The sequence below is a fragment of the Hylobates moloch genome, unplaced genomic scaffold (genome assembly GCF_009828535.3).
Source record: "Hylobates moloch isolate HMO894 unplaced genomic scaffold, HMol_V3 SCAFFOLD_24, whole genome shotgun sequence".
NCBI lineage: Eukaryota > Metazoa > Chordata > Mammalia > Primates > Hylobatidae > Hylobates > Hylobates moloch.
Genome location: NW_026652299.1, coordinates 16,078,501 through 16,098,697, shown reverse-complemented (window position 1 = coordinate 16,098,697; position 20,197 = coordinate 16,078,501). Strand labels below are relative to the sequence as shown.

The 20,197-nt window shown below is 40.5% G+C and overlaps 1 protein-coding gene across 21 annotated transcripts in view; it reads left to right on the top strand.

Annotated features, from left to right (window-relative positions):
- The window catches only part of R3HDM1 (R3H domain containing 1), a 199,715-nt gene that overhangs the window by 170,961 nt on the left and 8,557 nt on the right, over window positions 1-20,197 (top strand). For all 21 annotated transcript variants that reach the window (XM_032145802.2, XM_058434352.1, XM_032145789.2 and 18 more), the window contains 3 exons: window positions 13,299-13,402; window positions 13,927-14,099; window positions 19,064-19,208. In XM_032145802.2, the coding sequence (XP_032001693.1) occupies window positions 13,299-13,402; window positions 13,927-14,099; window positions 19,064-19,208 (422 nt within the window). The remainder of the gene's footprint in view (window positions 1-13,298; window positions 13,403-13,926; window positions 14,100-19,063; window positions 19,209-20,197) is intronic.

Here is a 20,197-nt window from a genome sequence, read left to right as displayed (position 1 = left end):
GGAAACAAAAAAACAATAAAAAGAAAGTCCAAATAACTATGTTGCACCAGCCTGACCAACATAGTGAAGCCCCATCTTTACTAAAAATACAAAAAATTAGCTGGATGTGGTAGCATACTCCTGCAATCCCAACAAAATACACGTAAAACCTTTATGCCCAAAACCATCTTGTGATGTGGAAGATTTGTACTCCCTGTGGTTTATATCTTAGAACAGATGTCAGAAAACTACAGCCCACAATCTAAGAATGGTTTTTAAATTTTTAAAGGATTATTATTTTTTAACTCCTAAGTGACCATGTGTTCCTCAGAGCTAAAATATATACTAGCTGGCTCTTGCAGAAAAAGTTTACCAGCATCTGCTTTTAAAAAAACCTTGACAGATATGTATCAGAGACATGTTTATGAATGTAGCAACAATGTTTAGCCTAATACTGGAAGTAATCCAAATAAAATGGAATAGAATGTGTAAGTATATTTTGATGTATTCATTTCAGACACTACTATACAACAAAGAAAATTACTAAAGTACAACTACTTGTATCTAATTGGTTGAGTCTCACAGATATGATACTGAGAATTAAGAAAGTCATAAAATAATCTATTACTCCATTTATTTAGGATCAAAAACAGTCAAAACTTAACTATGTTCTTTTGGGATACATTATATGGGGTAAAATTATACAAGAAATAAAAAGCAAGTAAGTACAGGTCAGACAAAGTGGGTCACACCTGTAATCCCCGCACTTCAGGAGGCCAAGGCAGGCAGATCAGTTGAAGCCAGGAGTTTGAGACCAGCCTGACCAATATAGTGAAACCCCATCTCTACTAAAAACAAAAAATTAGCCGGGCATGGTGGTGCATGCCTATAATCCCAGCTACTCAGGAAGCTGACGCATAAGAATCACTTAAACCTGAGAGGCAGAGGTTGTAGTGAGCCGAGATGGTGCCACTGCACTCCAGCCTGTGTGACAGCAAAACTGTCTCAAAAAAAAAAAAAAAAAAAAGTGCTTATCACAAAACTGGTAGGAGGGGGTTCTGATATTAGAGGTGCATGAGACGAGAAGGCAAGGATACTTCTTTTTTTTCTTCTGTTTTTTGTTTTTGTTTTTGTTTTTTGAGACAGAGTCTCGCTGTGTCACCCAGGCTGGAGTGCAGTGGCACAATGTCGGCTCAGTACAAGCTCCGCCTCCCGGGTTCACGCCATTCTCCTTCCTCAGCCTCCCGAGTAGCTGGGACTACAGGCACCCGCCACCACGCCCAGCTAATTTTTGTATTTTTAGTAGAGACGGGGTTTCACCATATTAGCCAGGATGGTCTCGATCTCCTGACCTCGTGATCCGCCCATCTCAGCCTCCCAAAGTGCTGGGATTACAGGCATGAGCCACCGCGCCCAGCCAAGGCAGGGATACTTCTAAGATACTAGCAATGTGCTGTTTCCCAATCTGAATGAAGTTACATAGATAATTATTTTGTTATTACACTTAATTTAAACTGTAATATATTTCTAAGCACTCTGTATTCGTCTGTTCTCGCATTGCTGTAAAGAAATGCCTGAGACTGGGTAATGTATAAAGAAAAGAGGTTTAATTGGCTCACAGCTCCGCAGGCTGTACAGGAAGCATAGTGGCTTCTAAGGAGGCCTCGGGAAACTTCAGTCATGGCGGAAGGCAAGCGGGAATCAGGCGCGTCTTACTTACATGGCTGGAGCCCGAGGAAGGGAAGAATGGGGGGAGCACCATACACTTTTTAAAGAACCAGATCTCATGAGAACTCACTGTACAGTACCAAGGGGCGATGGTGCTAAACCATTAGAAACCACCTCCAGCTGGGCGTGGTGGCTCACGCTTGTAATCCCCAGCACTTTGGGAGGCCGAGGCGGGCAGATCACAAGGTCAGGAGATCGAGACCACGGTGAAACCCAGTCTCTACTAAAAATACAAAAAAAAAAATTAGCGGGGGTGGTGGCCGGCCGCCGTAGTCCCAACCTACTCGGAGAGGCTGAGGCAGGAGAATTGCGTGAACCTGGGGGGCGGAGCTAGCAGTGGGCCGCGGACGCGCCCCAGCCCCCCCCCGGCGGGGGGAACAGAGGGGCCCCCCTCCCAAAAAAAAAAAAAAAAAAAAAACCACCTCCATGATCCAGTCACCTCCCAGCAGGCCCCATCTCCAGCATTGGGAATTACATTGTGAATGAGATTTAGGTGGGGACACACATCCAAACAATATTACACTCATAGATAGATAGATAGATAGATAGATAGATAGATAGATAGATAGATAGATAGATAGATAGATAGATAGATAGATAGATAGATAGATAGATAGATAGATAGATAGATACAAACAATATTACACTCAGATAGACACACATCCAAACAATATTACACTAGATAGATAGATAGATGATAGATAGATAGATAGATAGATGATAGATAATTCCAAACCCCGGAAAATAATAAAATCATTCGAAGAGAGGCCTAAATATGAAGAAGACTTTAGGAGAAAAAAAGCTAACAGAATGGGAGGAGAGGAATTGGAGACAATAAATAGAGACAGCCTTTGAAGAGAATTGCTTTCATAAGGATGAGCATTGAATTGGATTTGTATATGGAGAGGATGAAGTCAAGACAGAGGATCCTTTTTTTTTTTTTTTTTGAGACGGAGTCTTGCTCTTTCGCCCAGGATGGAGTGCAGTGGTGCAATCTCGGCTCACTGCAAGTTCCGCCTCCCGGGTTCACGCCATTCTCCTGCCTCAGCCTCTCCGAGTAGCTGGGACTACAGGCGCCCGCCACCACGCCCGGCTTATTTTTTGTATTTTTAGTAGAGACGGGGTTTCACTGTGGGCTCGATCTCCTGACCTCGTGATCCGCCCACCTCGGCCTCCCAAAGTGCTGGGATTACAAGCTTGAGCCACCGCGCCCGACCAGAGGATCCTTTTTTAATTGAAAGAAAGATGCATGTGTTTGTATGCTGAAGAGAAAGGCTTAGTAGATACAGAAGATTTGCCTCTACAAGGGACAGGAGAGAGAGAGAGAGTTGTAAGGTCCCCAGGGAGGGTGAGAGCCACCACAAAAATGGAAGCAGGTTAGCCTTAGATGGCAGTGCAGAGGATTTCATGGGCAATAAACGAGGACAAGGAGAGTATAAGGATACAGATATGGGTAGGTGGATAGATAGGGCAGCGAGAGAAATTCTCTTCTGATTGCTTTGCTTTTCTCAGTGAATTAGTCAAGATATCAAGTACATTATCAGAGTAGAAGAACGTTTTAAAGTTTTGTAAATACAGAAATCCATTACAGCTATATTAAGACTAATATTCAAAGGAAAGAAGCAAGATATAGGGGAAATGTGGCAAGTATGCCTAATAAAAGCTCATTATATAGAACATTTTTATCACTTCTCTATGTTCTAAGATGGTAACAGTGAGACTACAAGTAAACAATCCATAAAGATAAATTGTTACTCGAAGAAAACTGATAGTAAGTTTTCACATGGGCAAATGTTGTGTCTTACCAGCAATCCAAAAAATGAGAATTAAGGCAACTTTAACACGAAAACTAGGCTAAAACATATAGTTAGCAATACTGTGCATAGAGACGTTTAAACATTGCTGGTTGCTAGGCATATCAAGCCCATTTTTCTATAAATCAGTCGGGATATTTAACAAAATGCAAAATTGCTATACTTTTAAATTCTACCTCTAAAATTTTATCACAAAGATAATCCACCCCAGAATTTAAATTGTGGCTAAGCAAATTATAACAGTGCTATTATTAACATAAGAATCCAAATAAAAAGATGCAAAAAAAAACCATGGAGTAACCTAGTAACCTTTGAATAGTTTAAATTTTCTTCTCCATTTATTTTTCTGCTAGGCTGATTAAGTTTAGCTTAAGTCATAGTGAGATTTACTTAGTTGTCACAGACCATTTCTCAGATAGTGGGACCAGTGAGTTTTAAAGGTGTTTGTTCTGTGTTAATTGCTCCAGTATCTTCAATTCAGAAGAATAAATGTTTGATACTCAGGCTGCTATAGTTCACAAATGGATTTTATTGATGACTTACAGCATTTTCAGTGAATAGAGCACATGTCTATAAAGTAATATTATTAAGTTCAGGAAGCTTGCTTAACTGCCATTGACAATAAGATGTCAGGTGGTTTAAAAAGGCAGAAAACCAAATGACTTAACACACCTTGACAACTGTTCATAAATTTTCAAAGACATCGCTTCTAGTAGTCACTAAAAGCTGCAGTAGATGTATGGCTTGCTTTTCAAATGAATCAATTATTGCTTGAGAGGAATACACTTGTTCCTATTCTCCCATCTAAAAAATAATTTGAAATAGCAGACATGAAATATTTACAAAAACATAAAGAGAAAAGACACATAATGGCAATATATTTTCATGTGGAATTTCCCATGCTATTAATTTTCCTAAGTCTCGACCTTTTTGTGGGTAATTTCATACAATAGGATTTTGTAAATACCTTTCATATACAGTAGTCCCCCTTATCCAGAGGGTATATGTTCCAGGATCTCCCAGTGAATGCCTGAAACCATGGAATTGGACCCTGTATGTACTATGTTTTTTCCTATACATACATGCCTCTGATAAAGTTTTAATTTAAAATTAGGCACAATGATAGATTAATAACTAATGATAGAACAATGATAACAATATACTGTAAGAAAAGTTATAGGAATGTGGTCTCTCAAAATATTGTACATCGGCCTGGCACAGTGGCTCATGCCTGTGATCCCAACACTTTGGGACGCGGAGGTGGGAGAATCGCTTGAGGCCAGTAGTTTGAGACCAGCCTTGGGCAACATAACAAGAGCTCATCGCTACCAAAAGGAAAAAAAAAAACCGCCGGGCGCAGTGGCTCATGCTTGTAATCCCAGCACTTGGGAGGCCGGGGCGGGCGAATCACGAGGTCAGGAGATCGAGACCACGGTGACACCCCGTCTCTACTAAAAATACAAAAAATTAGCCGGGCGTGGTGGTGGGCGCCTGTAGTCCCAGCTACTCGGAGAGGCTGAGGCAGGAGAATGGCGTGAACCCGGGAGGCGGAGCTTGCAGTGAGCCGAGATTGCGCCACTGCACTCCAGCCTGGGCGACAGAGCGAGACTCCGTCTCAAAAAAAAAAAAAAACAAAAAAAACACAAAAATTAGCCAGGTGTAGTGGTGCACACCTGTAGGGAGGGAGACTGACGTGGGAGGATCACTTTCGCCCTGGAGTTCAAGGTTACAGTGAGCTACAATCTTAACACTGCACTCCTGGGTCACAGAGCAAGACCCTACCTCCATAAAATAATAATAAAGTAAATATATACACATACATACATATAAATATACTCATCCTTGTGGTGATGTAAGATGATGAAATGCGTATGTGATGAGATGAGGTGAGGTGAATGATGTAGGCGTTGTGACATAGTGTTTGGCTACTATTGACTCTCCAACAGGATGTCAGGAGGAGGATCATTTCCTTCAGGTGATCTAGATCATCAAGTCGTGACAGTGTTGATAGCTAAATGTCAGGAGCAAACAGTGTTCATGACTAACAGGCAGCATGGATATGCTGGGCAAAGGGATGATTCACATCTTGGGCAGAACACCATGAGATTTCTTCATGCTACTCATAATGACATGCAATTTAAGACTTATAAAGTTTATTTCTGGCATTTTTAATACTTTGGGACCATGGTTGACTGAGAGTAACTGAAACCAAGGAAAGCAAAACCACAGATAAGGGGTGACTACTGTATGCACCATTTTTATTCATTCTGCCATGTTCTTATTTATCTTGTTTTTAAACAGCTCTATTGAGATATAATTTATATACTATACAATTCACTTAATATGTACATTTCAGTAGTTTTTAGTGTATTTACAAATGTGTACAACCATCACCATGGTCAATTTTAAAACATTTTTTTTTTTTTTTTTTTTTGAGACAGAGTCTCGCTCTTTCGCCCAGGCTGGAGTGCAGTGGCGCGATCTCGGCTCACTGCAAGCTCTGCCTCCTGGGTTCACGCCATTCTCCTGCCTCAGCTTCCCGAGTAGCTGGGACTACAGGTGCCCACCACCACGCCCGGCTAATTTTTTGTTTTTCAGTACAGACAGGGTTTCACCGTGTTAGCCAGGATGGTCTCGATCTCCTGACCTTGTGATCCACCCGCCTCAGCCTCCCCAAGTGCTGGGATTACCGGCGTGAGCCACCGCGCCCAGCCAATTTTAAAACATTTTCATCACCCTCAGAAAGAAACCCTGAGGTGGAAGCAACTCAAGTGTCTGTCAACAGGTGGATAAAGAAAATGTAGTATGTACATACAGTGGCTTGAGCCAGGAGTTTGAGATTGCAGTGAGCTATGATTGCACCACTGCACTCCACCCTGGACAACAGAGCAAGACTTCTCAGGAAAAAAAAAAAAAAAAAGGCTGGGCACAGTGTCTCATGCTGGTAATCCCAGCACTTTGGGAGGCCAAGGTGAGCAGATGACCTGAGGTCAGGAGTTTTGAGACCAGCCTGGCCAACATGGCAAAACCCCATCTGTACTAAAAAATACAAAATAATAGCTGGGCGTGGTGGCTCACACCTGTAATCCCAGCACTCTGGGAGGCCAAGGCTGGCAGATCACAAGGTCAGGAGATCGAGACCATCCTGGCTAACACGATGAAACCCCGTCTCTACTAAAAATACGAAAAAATTAGCCAGGCATGGTGGCAGGCACCTGTAGTCCCAGCTACTCAGGAGGCTGAGGCAGGAAAATGGCGTGAACCCAGGAGGGCGGAGCTTGCAGTGAGCCGAGGTCATGACACTGCACTCCAGCCTGGGCGACAGAGCAAGACTCCGTCTCAAAAAAAAAAAAAAAAAATCAGGCATGGTGGTGTGTGCCTGTAATCCCAGCTACTTGGGAGGCTGAGGCAAGAGAATCACTTGAACTTGGAAGGCGGAGGTTGCAGCGAGCCAAGATCACACTCCAGCCTAGGTGACAGAGCAGGACTCCTGACTCAAAAAAAAAAAAAAGAAAAAAACATGTAAAGAGTAAGGAGATCTCAGTCTAGGAACAGACTTAAGAAGTGGCAAAAGAGAGCAGCATAGAATCAACTATACTAAAACTGAAATTGTTTAGCAGGTGTTTTCTATCACTTCATTGACCCACTAAAGTGCTGTCTCTAACAGATCTGCTAATACGCTGCTTGATGATGCCTGGTTCATCCTGATGGGCTGGTCAGAATATGCCCCATCTCAAGATCAGTCATTCTCCAGAAGCATCAGAGACATCTTTGTGGTGAATTGTGTTTATGATACCTACCCTCCAATTTCTCAAGCCAAAGGCATCTCTTCCATTAAATATATAATGTAGACTCTTTTTTAGGTTTCATACAAATACTTGATTAAGTACTTAAAAAGTTCAGAGCTCCTTTTTAAGGAATATATTAGCCCTTCTTGCAGGTACTTCTGCATCTTACCTATTTATTAAATGGGAAATAATCCTCTTTGGGCAAGATTTCCAGCCCAGCTTCTAAGTTTCCTAGTAAAACATGAAGTATGTTTTATATGTGGTACTGGAAGACTGGATTTCTCTATAATTAACTGCATGCTGTAAATTTATTGTAGAATGCAATTATGATATTCTGCAATCCAGCACCTGCCAGTGGCTTAACTGCTTGATTTCCTTATCATCCGGGCAGTTATATAATCCCTGGGCTCACCATTTTATCTTAGCTGCCAAGAAACACAAAGCTACATTTAGTGCTCTGTGAAAGCAACAATCTTAGGGCAGGTGTCCCCACTCCCTTTTTTTAATACTTCATTTTTTAGTCGAATTCAGTTTTTTTTAAATGGCTCACAATGGGGAATAGATGAGCTATAAATTAATACTTCTATAAATATAAGCATTTAACCAGAAAGCCCAGATAAATCAGCTATTAGCATTTAAAGTTAAACCCAAAAAAATTACACATTAAAGATTTTGACATTTATTTTCATTAATTGAGCATATAGTCAAATTCTGATTAATTGAAAGTTTACATTGTACTCGGTATATATACCCTCACCACAAAAAATGTATATAAAATGGAAATCACTATGACTTTGAGAAAGCTTATGAGGCAGAAAGCTGGTGTTTTCTTCCAGAGACTACAAGCCTAGTTGAGCATCTGACCCACAAATGAATTGGTTATTTATTCATTTATTTATTTATTTAGAGACAGAGTCTTGCTCTGTTGCCCAGGCTGGAGTGTAGTGGTGTGATCTCAGCCCACTGCAACCTCCGCCTCCTAGGCTCAAGCAGTTCTCCTGCCTCAGCCTCCTGAATAACTGGGATTACAGGCACCCGCCACCATGCCCAGCTAATCTTTGTATTTTCAGTAGAAACGAGTCTCACCATGCTGACCAGGCTGGTCTCGAACTCTTGACCTCAAGTGATCCGCCTGCCTCAGCCTCCCAAAGTGCTGGGATTACAGGCGTGAGCCGCCACACCCAGCTGAATTGAAGGTTTATATTGCAGAATATCAGCATAAACATCTTCAAATGGCCATACTCTTGACATCTGCTGAAGTTTTCTGAAGCAGATTCAGATTGTTTCACTGAAATTAACTTTCTACTATAACATTTAAAAGCTAAAATTTTCAGTTTTCAAAAAGCATTTTTAAAGTATTATTTATAATTATTTATAAAGTATTATTTATAAAAAATACATGCATGCTTTTTTTTTTTTGAGACAGAGTCTCGCTCTTTTGCCCAGGTTGGACTGCAGTGGTGCCATCTTGGCTCACTGCAGCTCTGCTTCCCAGGATCAAGTGATTCTTCTGCCTCAGCCTCCCAAGTAGCTGGGACCACAGTCATGCACCGCCACACCCAGCTAATTTTTGTATTTTTAGCAGAGATAGGGTTTCAGGCTAGTCTCAAACTCCTGACCTCAAGTGATCTGACCGCCCCAGCCTCCCCAAGTTCTAGGATTACAGGCATGAGCCACCATACCCAGCCTCTTACAGAGTTTTAATGTAGTTGAAATCTTACTGTATATATTTCACTTATTGGTCATAGTAAAAATTTTTTCATCCCATTAAAAATTTCAGTAATATAATTTAATGATCATACTCTTACATTTTATGAATATATAATAATATATTTACCCTACTGCAGAACATTTAGGTCGTATCTTTTTACTTTATGGAGCCATCTTGTAAGCAATTTTAATTACTCCCTTGGCATGAGTCCTTAGAAGGGAATTAGTAGGTTAAAGGATGTGACTGTTATTAAGGTCCATGGTACATTTTGCCAAAATCTTTGATTCACAGTCCCAATATGTACTGACTCCGCTTTATTGTTTTCACATTTCATAAATGACAACATACTAATTTGGCTCTGTGATTATTAATGAAGTTGTACATTTTTATGTTTGGCTGTTTACACTTTGAACTATTTGGCCAAATCTTTCATCATAGTTTGGTAAGGCAAGTGCTAATTGCATGTTTAAGTGCTAATTGCATGTTTATTGATGAAAGAGCTGAAGTTCAAATAACATGTTCAGACTCACATACAAATAACAAGTAGAGTTGGAACACAGCCGTGTGCTCCCTTCCGACACCCAAATACACGGTGCTTTGCCCTAGGTCAGGTATTAAATGTCAAAGGCATTAAAATAGCAATGTACTGTCACTTGAATTTGCAAGATCTAGTGAATATATCTTAATATCAAGCATTGATATTGCTTGATATTAAGCAATGGTGGGTGCTTGTAGTTAGCTACTTGGGAGGCGGAGGCAGGAGGATCACTTGAGCCCAAGTGTTCAATGCTTCAGTAACCTATGATAACACCACTGCATTCCAGCCTGAGGAATAGAGTGAGACCTTGTCTGTTTAAAATAAATAAATAAATAAAATAAAATCACACTTTGATAAAGTAAGTTTCTAACTTTAAAAATACATTATATATGTCATTTTTTTTTATCATGGCTTCAATTCCAAAACATGGTAAGAATGAAGAAATAATTAACTGGAGAGAAGGGGAATCTCTCTGAATTACCCTACAATGTTAAAGGAATAAGATGAGCACTGTAAAAAACTCAGAAGAAGGACTGGGCACAGTGGCTCACGCCTGCAATCCCAGCACTTTGGGAGGCCGAGGCAGGCGGATCACGAGGTCAGGAGATCGAGACCATCCTGGCTAACACAGTGAAACCCCGTCTCTACTAAAAATACAAAAAAATCAGCCAGGCCTGGTGGCGGGCACCTGTAGTCCCAGCTACTCGAGAGGCTGAGGCAGGAGAATGGTGTGAACCCGGGAGGCGGAGGTTGCAGTGAGCCAAGATCGCGCCACTGCACTCCAGCCTGGGTGACAGAGGGAGACTCCATCTCGAAAAAAAAAAAAAAAAAAACTCAGAAGAAACCTGTGGGATATCCTATAATGTCATTCATTAATCTCCAGTGATCTTCTAGAAGCATTTCACAGCAGTTTGCCCAGCTCTACCTTACATAGAGAAGAGGCAGCTCCTAAACAGTTAGGAAAAAAATATTGGTAATAATTTTTATTGCAGTGGCCTTAATACATTTGAAAGTGGATATTTTGATTTTTTTTAGTTTACATATTCATAGTTTTATGTTAGGACTTTTCAGGAAATTTGGGGATAAATGAGATTATTTGAGATTGACGTTTCATTTTTCTGTTAAAGGGTAGGATATCAACTTTGAATGACTGGGCCTGGTGCTTTATTTTAAAAGTCCTTCTTTCCTTCCTGTCTTCCAAAGGAGGAGAAACTTGTGAAATTACTGCAGAACTGATTCATCTGTGGTATAACTTTTTTTTTTTTTTTTTTGAGACGGAGTCTCGCTCTGTCGCCCAGGCTGGAGTGCAGTGGCGCAATCTCGGCTCACTGCAAGCTCCGCCTCCCGGGTTCACGCCATTCTCCTGCCTCAGCCTCTCCGAGTAGCTGGGACTACAGGCGCCCACCACGACGCCCGGCTAATTTTTTGTATTTTTAGTAGAGACGGGGTGTCACCGTGGTCTCGATCTCCTGACCTTGTGATTCGCCCGCCTCAGCCTCCCAAAGTGCTGGGATTACAAGCTTGAGCCACCGTGCCCGGCCCATATTTGTATTTTTAAAGAGAGAGTGTAAATACTTACTTCTGTGCTTTCTTTTTTCTGAAGTGTTTAAGTGATTTAAGAGGTTGTCTCATTGCCTAGTCTACGTCCCTTGAATTATCTGTATGTCTCTCAGAAGATTAGTAGAGGCCTGGAACTCATTTACATAATTCTAAAACTTGATTCTTACTCATTTACCTAACAGGTAATCTAGTGCTAGAAACCTGTTTTATTCTAACTGTACTAAAACCCACTAGAGTGGTAAAATGGAATCGCAGTTTGTAGTTTAGTAGAGTATGGGCTATATTGCTTACCTCAGGGACCAACCTGAATATTCCCTTCCCTTTGCAGGATGGCTTGCTTTCACCCACATGTCTCAGACCTTAGCGAACAAGATGAGAGTGAGGGGCATGGCTCACGAGAGCTGTTCACATGGGTTAGAACAGAGCCTAAAAAACCTCCCATCTATGGGGACCTTTCTGTTTTCCTCAATTTCGGCACATTTACAGACTTAAGCTGTATTATTTCCACAGGTAGCTAATACTTATATTACACATTCCAATCATAATTAACATAAATTTCAGAAAGTACTGTTTTCACTTATGATCCAAAATCACTTCCTATTAAATCCTCCCTTTATATCTCTTTTTCCCTTTTATTGAACCGCTCTGAGTTACTGCCCCTAAAAATGCATAAAGCTTTACTAATTCTTATTAACTGTCAGCCTGAAAGACAGAATTGTTTAACTTTTTATTATGGAAATCTGTAACATATATAAATATAAACAGAAGTATACTGAACCCATATGTGCCCATCACCAATTATGTAATTACTAATCTGTTTTCATATAAATCTCTGCCTCATCTCCCTCCAATATTAGTTTGAAATAAATCCCAGGTATCATAGTATTTCATTTTCATGAGTATTTCAGTATATGTATCCCTGAAGGATTTTTTAAATCCCATATAACTAATATCATCTTATATCTTAAAATATTGAGGTTAATTCATTAATTACGTCAAATATCTGGTTAATATTTGTATTTCCTTCTGCCCCACAAATATTGCTTATGTTTTTACACATTTGTCTTAGAGTTTCCCATAATCTGGATTTTACCGATTGCATCATCATGCTGTCATTTAACATGTCTTCCTGTATTCTCTGTAATTCAGTAGTTGTATATAAAGTTTCATGCAATTATACGAGACACAGGTGCAAAAAGTTATTTCAACTAAATTAAGAAATACTGTTTTTGTAAGACAGCTTTTTAAAATGAGAAAGACAATAGGGTTTTAGATATAAATTATGGTTCTTAGTAACTCATGAATTCTCAGAAAGAATAGTATCATTCTGTGGTTTTTAACTATTATAAAAAAATTTTCTAGAGAAAACTTCAGAGATAATGTTATGACAAACCCGTATTAATTTGAGTCTGAAAGACTGCTCAGGCCAGGCACAGTGGCTCACACCTGTAATTCCAGCATTTGGAGAGACTGAGACAGGAGGATCACTTGAGGTCACAAGTTCAAGACCAGCCTGGCCGACATGGCAAAACCCCATCTCTACTAAAAATACAAAAAGTAGCCGGGTGTGGTGGCAGGCACCTGTAATCTCAGCTATTTGGCAGGCTGAGGCAGGAGAATCGCTTGAAGCCTGGAGGCGGAGGTTGCAGTGAACTGAGATCGTACCACTGCACTCCAGCCTGGGTGACAGAGCAGAACTCCATCTCAAACAAAAAAAAGACTAACTGTTCAAAAATACAGCAGTAACTTAATGGTTTCACACTAATAGCCTTTAATTTTTGTCAATATTTTGTTAACTATGTCAGAACATGTTCTGTTGTTTCCTCTATTCTTAGTAATTAGTCTCGCTCTGTCACCCAGGCTGGAGTGCAGTGGCGCAATCTCGGCTCACTGCAAGCTCTGCCTCCCGGGTTTACACCATTCTCCTGCCTCAGCCTCCTGAATAGCTGGGACTACAGGCGCCTGCCACCACGCCTGGCTAATTTTTTGTATTTTTAGTAGAGATGGGGTTTCACCGTGTTAGCCAGGATGTTCTTGATCTCCTGACCTCGTGATCCGCCCGCCTCGGCCTCCCAAAGTGTTGGGATTACAGGCGTGAGCCCTGCGCCCGGCCCATTCAGGAATCTCTATAGTCATCCTCCTCTCATTATGCTGTGTTTTTATATTTGTTTTTTCCATAGCTCTTCAGTAGGTTACCTGCAACATCCAGGATCAGAACAAGTACAGTTTCCTCGAACCACTTCACCATGCAGTTCCCAGCAGCTTCAAGGCCACCAGTGTACAGGTATGAAGAAATCAGTGAAAATAAGATAATGATTGGTTCATATGAGAAATAGTTCGATTAATTTCCTTAGGCATTTCTACAAAAAGATTCTCAATTTTTGATGTGCTGAAATACACCCACAATATTGAGGGTGCTGTTCTGAATCATAGTTAACATGTGCAGTCCACTTCTTCCTTTCCTTCTACTGCTGCTATCACAGTACTGTCCTGATCTTCTTTTCTCAGAAGTATTGATGTTCTCTAGGGTTATTTCCTATGCCTTCTCTCATTACTCTTCCAGCTGTTCCTGTTTACGCCAACTTACCTTTATGATAAATGAGATATTTAGGCCTACAGAGTCCATCTTATTGCCTGTTTAAACACACAATACTTGTAGTATGATGCACTAGGGCTTCAACTTGGTTTTCTTAGTTAATAGTAAAGTTTTATTCAGAAATGTAAAATTACTACTGTTACCCTAGTGTTCAGAAACACCAACTAGTTGCTAAAATATTCTGACTGTAGCATCTTAATTCTGATTTTCAGCTGGGCCACCACCGCCACCTGGTGGGGGGATGGTGATGATGCAGCTCAGTGTACCAAACAATCCACAATCTTGTGCCCACTCACCCCCTCAGTGGAAACAAAACAAATATTACTGTGATCACCAGAGAGGACAGAAGTGTGTAGAATTTAGCAGTGTAGACAATATTGTCCAGGTAAGATGGTTTTGTTCATTATCATTTTGAAACGTTACATTTTTGTTATCTAAGATTGACTTATAAGGCTTGAATTTGAAATCCTGTCAGCCAGATTAATAAAAGAATTTGGGCCAGGCGCGGTGGCTCTCCCCTGTAATCCCAGCACTTTTTGGGAGGCTGAGGCACGGGGATCACCCAGTTTCAGACCAGCCTGACCAACATGGTGAAATCCCATCTCTGCTAAAAATACAAAATCAGCCGGGTGTGGTGGTGCATGCAAAAATACAAAATCAGCTGGGTATGGTGGTAGCATGCATCCCAGCTACTCAGGAGGCTGAGGCAGGAGAATCACTTGAACCCAGGTGGGTGGAGGTTGTAGTGAGCCAAGATCGTGCCATTGCACTCCAGCCTGGGCAACAAGAGCGTAACTCTGTCTCAAAAAAAAAAAGAAGAAAAAGAATCAGTATATAAATATTATTTGCTAACTTCTGCGTATTCAAAAAAACGTTTTTTAACTTCAAAAGATAAACTAGATCTAAAATTTGGTAAAGAAAAATAAGCATTTATCCTGCCTTTCCCATATGACTATATATTAATGTAACCAAATAGTTGATAAGGGAATGTTCTCTGTAGAATAATCCAGTTAACAAATGCAGAAGCAATGATAGAATTAGAAAATTGCCAGAAAATCATCAGCAGATCCTAAAAATATTAGATTAAAAAGTTTTGGTTGAGAAACTGCTCACTTAAAAAAAAAAAAAGTTTTGAGGGGTATTTTAAATGGATGAATTAGACAGACAGCCCTGAATCCACTGATCAGTTATAACATCACTAAAAGTGGGCCAGCCAAACATTATTTACCTCTTAATGTGGTATAGAAGGAAGTACACAGCATCACTTATGGTATACTCTTACTGAAATTTGAACCTGAATCTATTCAAGCCTCTAACCCTAGCTACTAGTTTATGGGAAATACAAGAAGGAACAAAAACAAATTACCTGATACCAGTGGGATATTTTACTTGACAAATTGGCCCTGTGACTTTAATAGATGGCATTTTGAAATAGGAGCTTGGTCTGTTATACATTACAAGAGACTCAAGAGGTATAATATCAGATATAATATATGGATCTTATTTGGGTATTGAATGATCAAAAGATATTTTTTAAGGCTAGGCGCGGCGGCTCATGCCTGTAATCCCAGCACTTTGGGAAGCTAAGGCAGACCTGGAACGCAGGAGTTCGAGACCAGCCTGGGTAACATGGTGAAACCCTGTCTCTATAAAAAATACAAAAAATTTTTCGGCCATGGCAGTGTGCACCTGTAGTCCCAGCCACTCAGGAGGCTGAGGCAAGCTTTAGCCCAGGAGTTCAAGGCTGCAGTGAGCTATGATCATGCCACTGCACTCCCCCCTAGCAACAGAAGGAGACCCCAACTCTTTGGGAAAAAAAAAAAAAAGACCCAGGCACAGTGGCTCATGCCTGTAATCCCAGCAATTTGGGAGGCCAAAGCGGGCAGATCACCTGAGGTCAGGAGTTTGAGACCAGCCTGGCCAACATGGAGAAACCCCATCTCTACTAAAAATACAAAACTTAGCTGGACGTGGTAGCGGGCACCTGTAATCTCAGCTACTCAGGAAGCTGAGGCAGTAGAATCGCTTGAACCGGGGAGGCGGAGGTTGCAGTGATCCGAGATCGTGCCATTGCGCCGCAGCCTGGGTGACAAAGCGAGACTCTGTCTAAAATTAAAGAAAAAAAAAAAAAAGAGTTGTCCATTAGATATAACTGTTTGTATACTGAAATATTTACAAGTAAAATGCTGAGATTTGCTTTATATACTTCAGGAAAAACAAAGCAGGGGCGATCACAGTTGAACCTGGATGATGGGTACATGGAATTTCATTATGCTTTTCTAGCTATACTTTTATATATTTGAAATTTTATAGAATTAAAAGGTTTTATCTTTTGTTGAGACAAGGTTACACTCTGACACCCAGGCTGGACTGCATTTGCACAATCACGGCTTACTGCAGCCTCAACCTCCTGGGCTCATCATTTAGAGACAGGGTCTGGCTCTGATACCTAGGCTGGAGTGCAGTGGCATGATCTGGGCCTACTGCAGCTTCCATCTCCTGGGCTCAAGCCATCCTCCCACCTCAGCCACTTGAGTAGCTGAAACCACACATGCACACCACCATGCCCAACTAATTTTTTCTTTTTTTGTAGAGACAGGGTATTGCCATGTTGCCCAGGCTGGTCTCCAACTCCTGAGCTCAAGTGTTTCACCTGGCTCAGCCTCCCAAAGTGCTGGGATCATAGGCTTGAGCCGCTTCACCCAGCTAGTTTTTAACATTTTTTAAAAGATAGAGGTTCGGCATCGTGGCTTACGCCTGTAATCCCAGCACTTTGGGAGGCCAAGGAGAAAGGATCACTTGAGTCCAGGAGTTCAAGAGCAGCCTAGACAACATAATGAGATCCCATCTCTAGAAAAAAAATTAAAGATTAGCCAGGTGGGGCGGTATACACCTGTAGTTCTAGCTACTCGGGAGGCTGAAGCAGGAGGATTGCTTGACCCTGAGTGGTAGAGGCTGCATTGAGCTGTGATCACACTACCGTACTCCAGCCTAGTTGACAGAGTGAGACCCTGTCTCAAAAAAAAAAAAAAAAAAGGAGGGGGTGGGACAAAGGTTATTATAGATCAGCTCACAAACTATCAGTGGCCATTAAACAGATGAAAATATAAAACTACTTTTCATCTATATAATTGGGAAAATTCAGGAAGACCAATAATCTGCCGTAGTAATAGTTTGGCAAAGATCAAGTTATAAGCTCTGGGACTCTCTTTGTGGTAGTGTAAATTGGTACAGCTCTTTGGAATGCACTTTGGAGACATTTTTCAAAATGTAGAATTTGATCCACAGATAACGCTTCTGGAACTTTATCCAGTAAAAATTATACAATAAGTGCAAAAATATGTGTACAATATTTCTTTTTTCCCTGTTGTAATATTGAAAAACTGTAAACAGTCTTGACATTCATCAGTGGGTAACTGATTATTACTGTGCCATTTAGGAAAATGCCCTTAATATGTAATACTGAAAAGAATAAGATACACCTACTATTGAGATGGTAGTTTGTAAATAACCAGTCTCCATTAAAAGGAACTAAGGCTCCTTAGAAAAATAACTGTTGCCAGAGTTGGTGCAGGGAAAGTACCAGATGGGCGTAGGCCATCTTGGCTGTGCCAGAAAGTAAGGAAGGGATGGAAGAAAAATAGGGACGTGTTGAAGAATACAGGATCAGGAGTGGAGGTTTGGGGCATAAAACAATGATAGAAATGAGTGATCATCCATGGAATAAAATAAGAATTCATGAGTCCATACTGATAAAAATCAATAAATGGAAAATGAAACTCTGTCTTACCTCAGTGTAATGTAAAGTGATAAATGTAGAATCGTGAAATTAGAAGATCACCACCAAGAAACCATCAGGCAAGAGTCACCACCAGAGGCTACAAAACTAGTGGGTGAAGTTCTGAGGAAAAGCAGAATTTTTTTTAAAGTATCTCCCTACAAGATACTTAAAACTACAAAGGAAAAAAATGGTAATTTACAGTGGAGGAACCTGATAGGCACCACGTTAACAAAGCAGTCGAAGTAAATGTCACCAATACTGTGATGACAGATAGACATCAGGTTCCTTCTGATGTGATCCACTGCGAAGGACACATTACTTCTCTGGTGTTCCTTTCCCAAATATATAACATGAACTTTTAATGAGGAGACAGCAGACAAACCAAAATTGAGGGACAGTCTACAAAATAACTGATCTTCTGAAACAAATCTTCAGAAATGTCAAAGTCATGAAAGAAAGAAGAGACTGTGCTGTTCTGCTTCAGATTAAAGAAGATTAAGGAGCCATGACAACAAAATGCAGCCCTTGATTTTAGTCTGGATTCTGGACTTGAAGGGAAACATTTTTCTTATCTTTTGCTATAAGGGACATTAGTGGGACACTTGGCAAAATTTAAATTAACTGTAGATTAGATAATACTATTGTATTGTTAATTTTCTGGCTTTTATTATTCTACTTTGATTATATTATAAAAGTCCTTGTTGTTAGGAAATAGACACTAATTATTCTGGGTTAAAGGAATATCATGTGAAATTCACTTTCAAACAGTTCCAGAAAACACAGTGATATATATGTATATATGTGGATGTATACACACACACACACACACAGAAAGCAGTGTAATAAAAGTTAACGTCATTTGGGAAATCTGGGAATTCTTTTACAATCTTAGAAACTATTCTCTAATGAAATTATTTAAATATGAAATGTTATAGTATTTAATATGAAAAAAGAGTGAGTTAGCTGTGTGTATTCTCTCATGCAAAAGTATTGGCAATATTATTGCCAAGGTAAAAAAGCAAGTTTCAAAAGTAGGATGTAGTCTGTTACCATTTTTGTGAAAAATGGATGTATGAATGCATGTGCATAGAAACAATCTCCCGGCTGAGCGTGGTGGCTCATGCCTGTAATCCCAGCAATTTGGGAGGCTGAGGCAGGCGGATCACAAGGTCAGGAGATTGAGAACATCCTGGTTAACACAGGGAAACCCCATCTCTACCAAAAATACAAAAAATTAGCTGGGCATGGTGGCAGGCGCCTGTAGACCGAGGCAGGAGGCTTAGGAGGCTGAGGCAGGAGAATGGTGTGAACCTGGGAGGCAGAGCTTGCAGTGAGCCAAGATTGCACCACTGCACTCCAGCCTGGGCAACAGAGCGAGACTCAGTCTCAAAAAAAAAAAAGGAAAAAAAAAGAAACAATCTGTTACCAGTGTTTATTTTTGGGAGTTGCAGATTACATGTTTCTGTGTTTGACTTATTTTGTAACAAGTACATATATGTAATCAGGAATAATAAAAAATAAGCCTGCCCAAAATGCTGACCCATTTTCTTGACGTATTGTAATTGCAGCACAGCCCTCAACTCAGTAGCCCCATTATTTCACCAGCTCAGTCGCCAGCACCAGCTCAGCTGTCCACCCTGAAAACTGTACGTCCCTCTGGACCACCACTTTCCATCATGCCCCAATTTTCTAGACCTTTTGTCCCCGGGCAAGGTAAGTGTACATGAAACTAGTCACAGCTTCAGAGAATTTAAGACATCCATTCCCAGTGACTTGGTAATTTATCTTGGTAATATTGCCTTTCTATTTTCCACAGAGCTACATCTTCACCTACACTCAGGCATGTCTATTTGTGACCATATACTCTCCTAACCTTAATGTGTCATTGCTAATTAATAATTATTAATTCAGTAATTACTTATATTTAGTAATTACATGATCACATTAAAATCGCTTTAACGTATTCTTAGAATCCATTCCTCTATAGTAATAATACACATTTTTCTACATTTTTTCAGTATTTTAATTTCTGCATTAGAGTAATATGTATCAAAAGTTTATCCAGGCCAGGTGCAATGGCTTACGCCTGTACTCCCAGCACTTTGGGAGGCCAGTGCAGAAGGATCACTTGAGGCCACTCAAGACCCCGTCTCTAGAGAAACTACAAAAATCAGCCAGAAGTGGTGGCACATGACTGTAGTCATAGATACTCAGGAGGCTGAAGTGGGAGGATCACTTCAGCCCAGGAATTTAAGACTGCAGTGAGCTCTGATTATGCCAGTGCATTCCAGCATGGACAGCAGAGCAAGGCTCTGTCTCAAAAATAAAACAAAAAAGAGATTATCCAAAAATTTATTCAGCAATCATTTATTAAGGAAATGGCTATGCCCTTGGTGTATAAAGGTGAGTAAGGAGAAGTCCTTACCCTCACTAACCCTTAGTCTACTTGGGGGAGCAGACGTGCAAGCAGATGATTATAAACTAATATGGAAACCATTGTATTTCCTAGAATTTATCCTAAGGATAATGCACACAAAGATTTATATACAGAAGAGTTTATCCTATAGCAAAAAAATTTACAAGCAACTTGTGTTCATCAATGAGGAATACTTAAATTATGGGATATTCATACAAGGAAGATTATGTAGCTATCTAAAGAATCACTGAAAGGGGGCAGTATTCAGGCTAGGCACGGTGGCTCA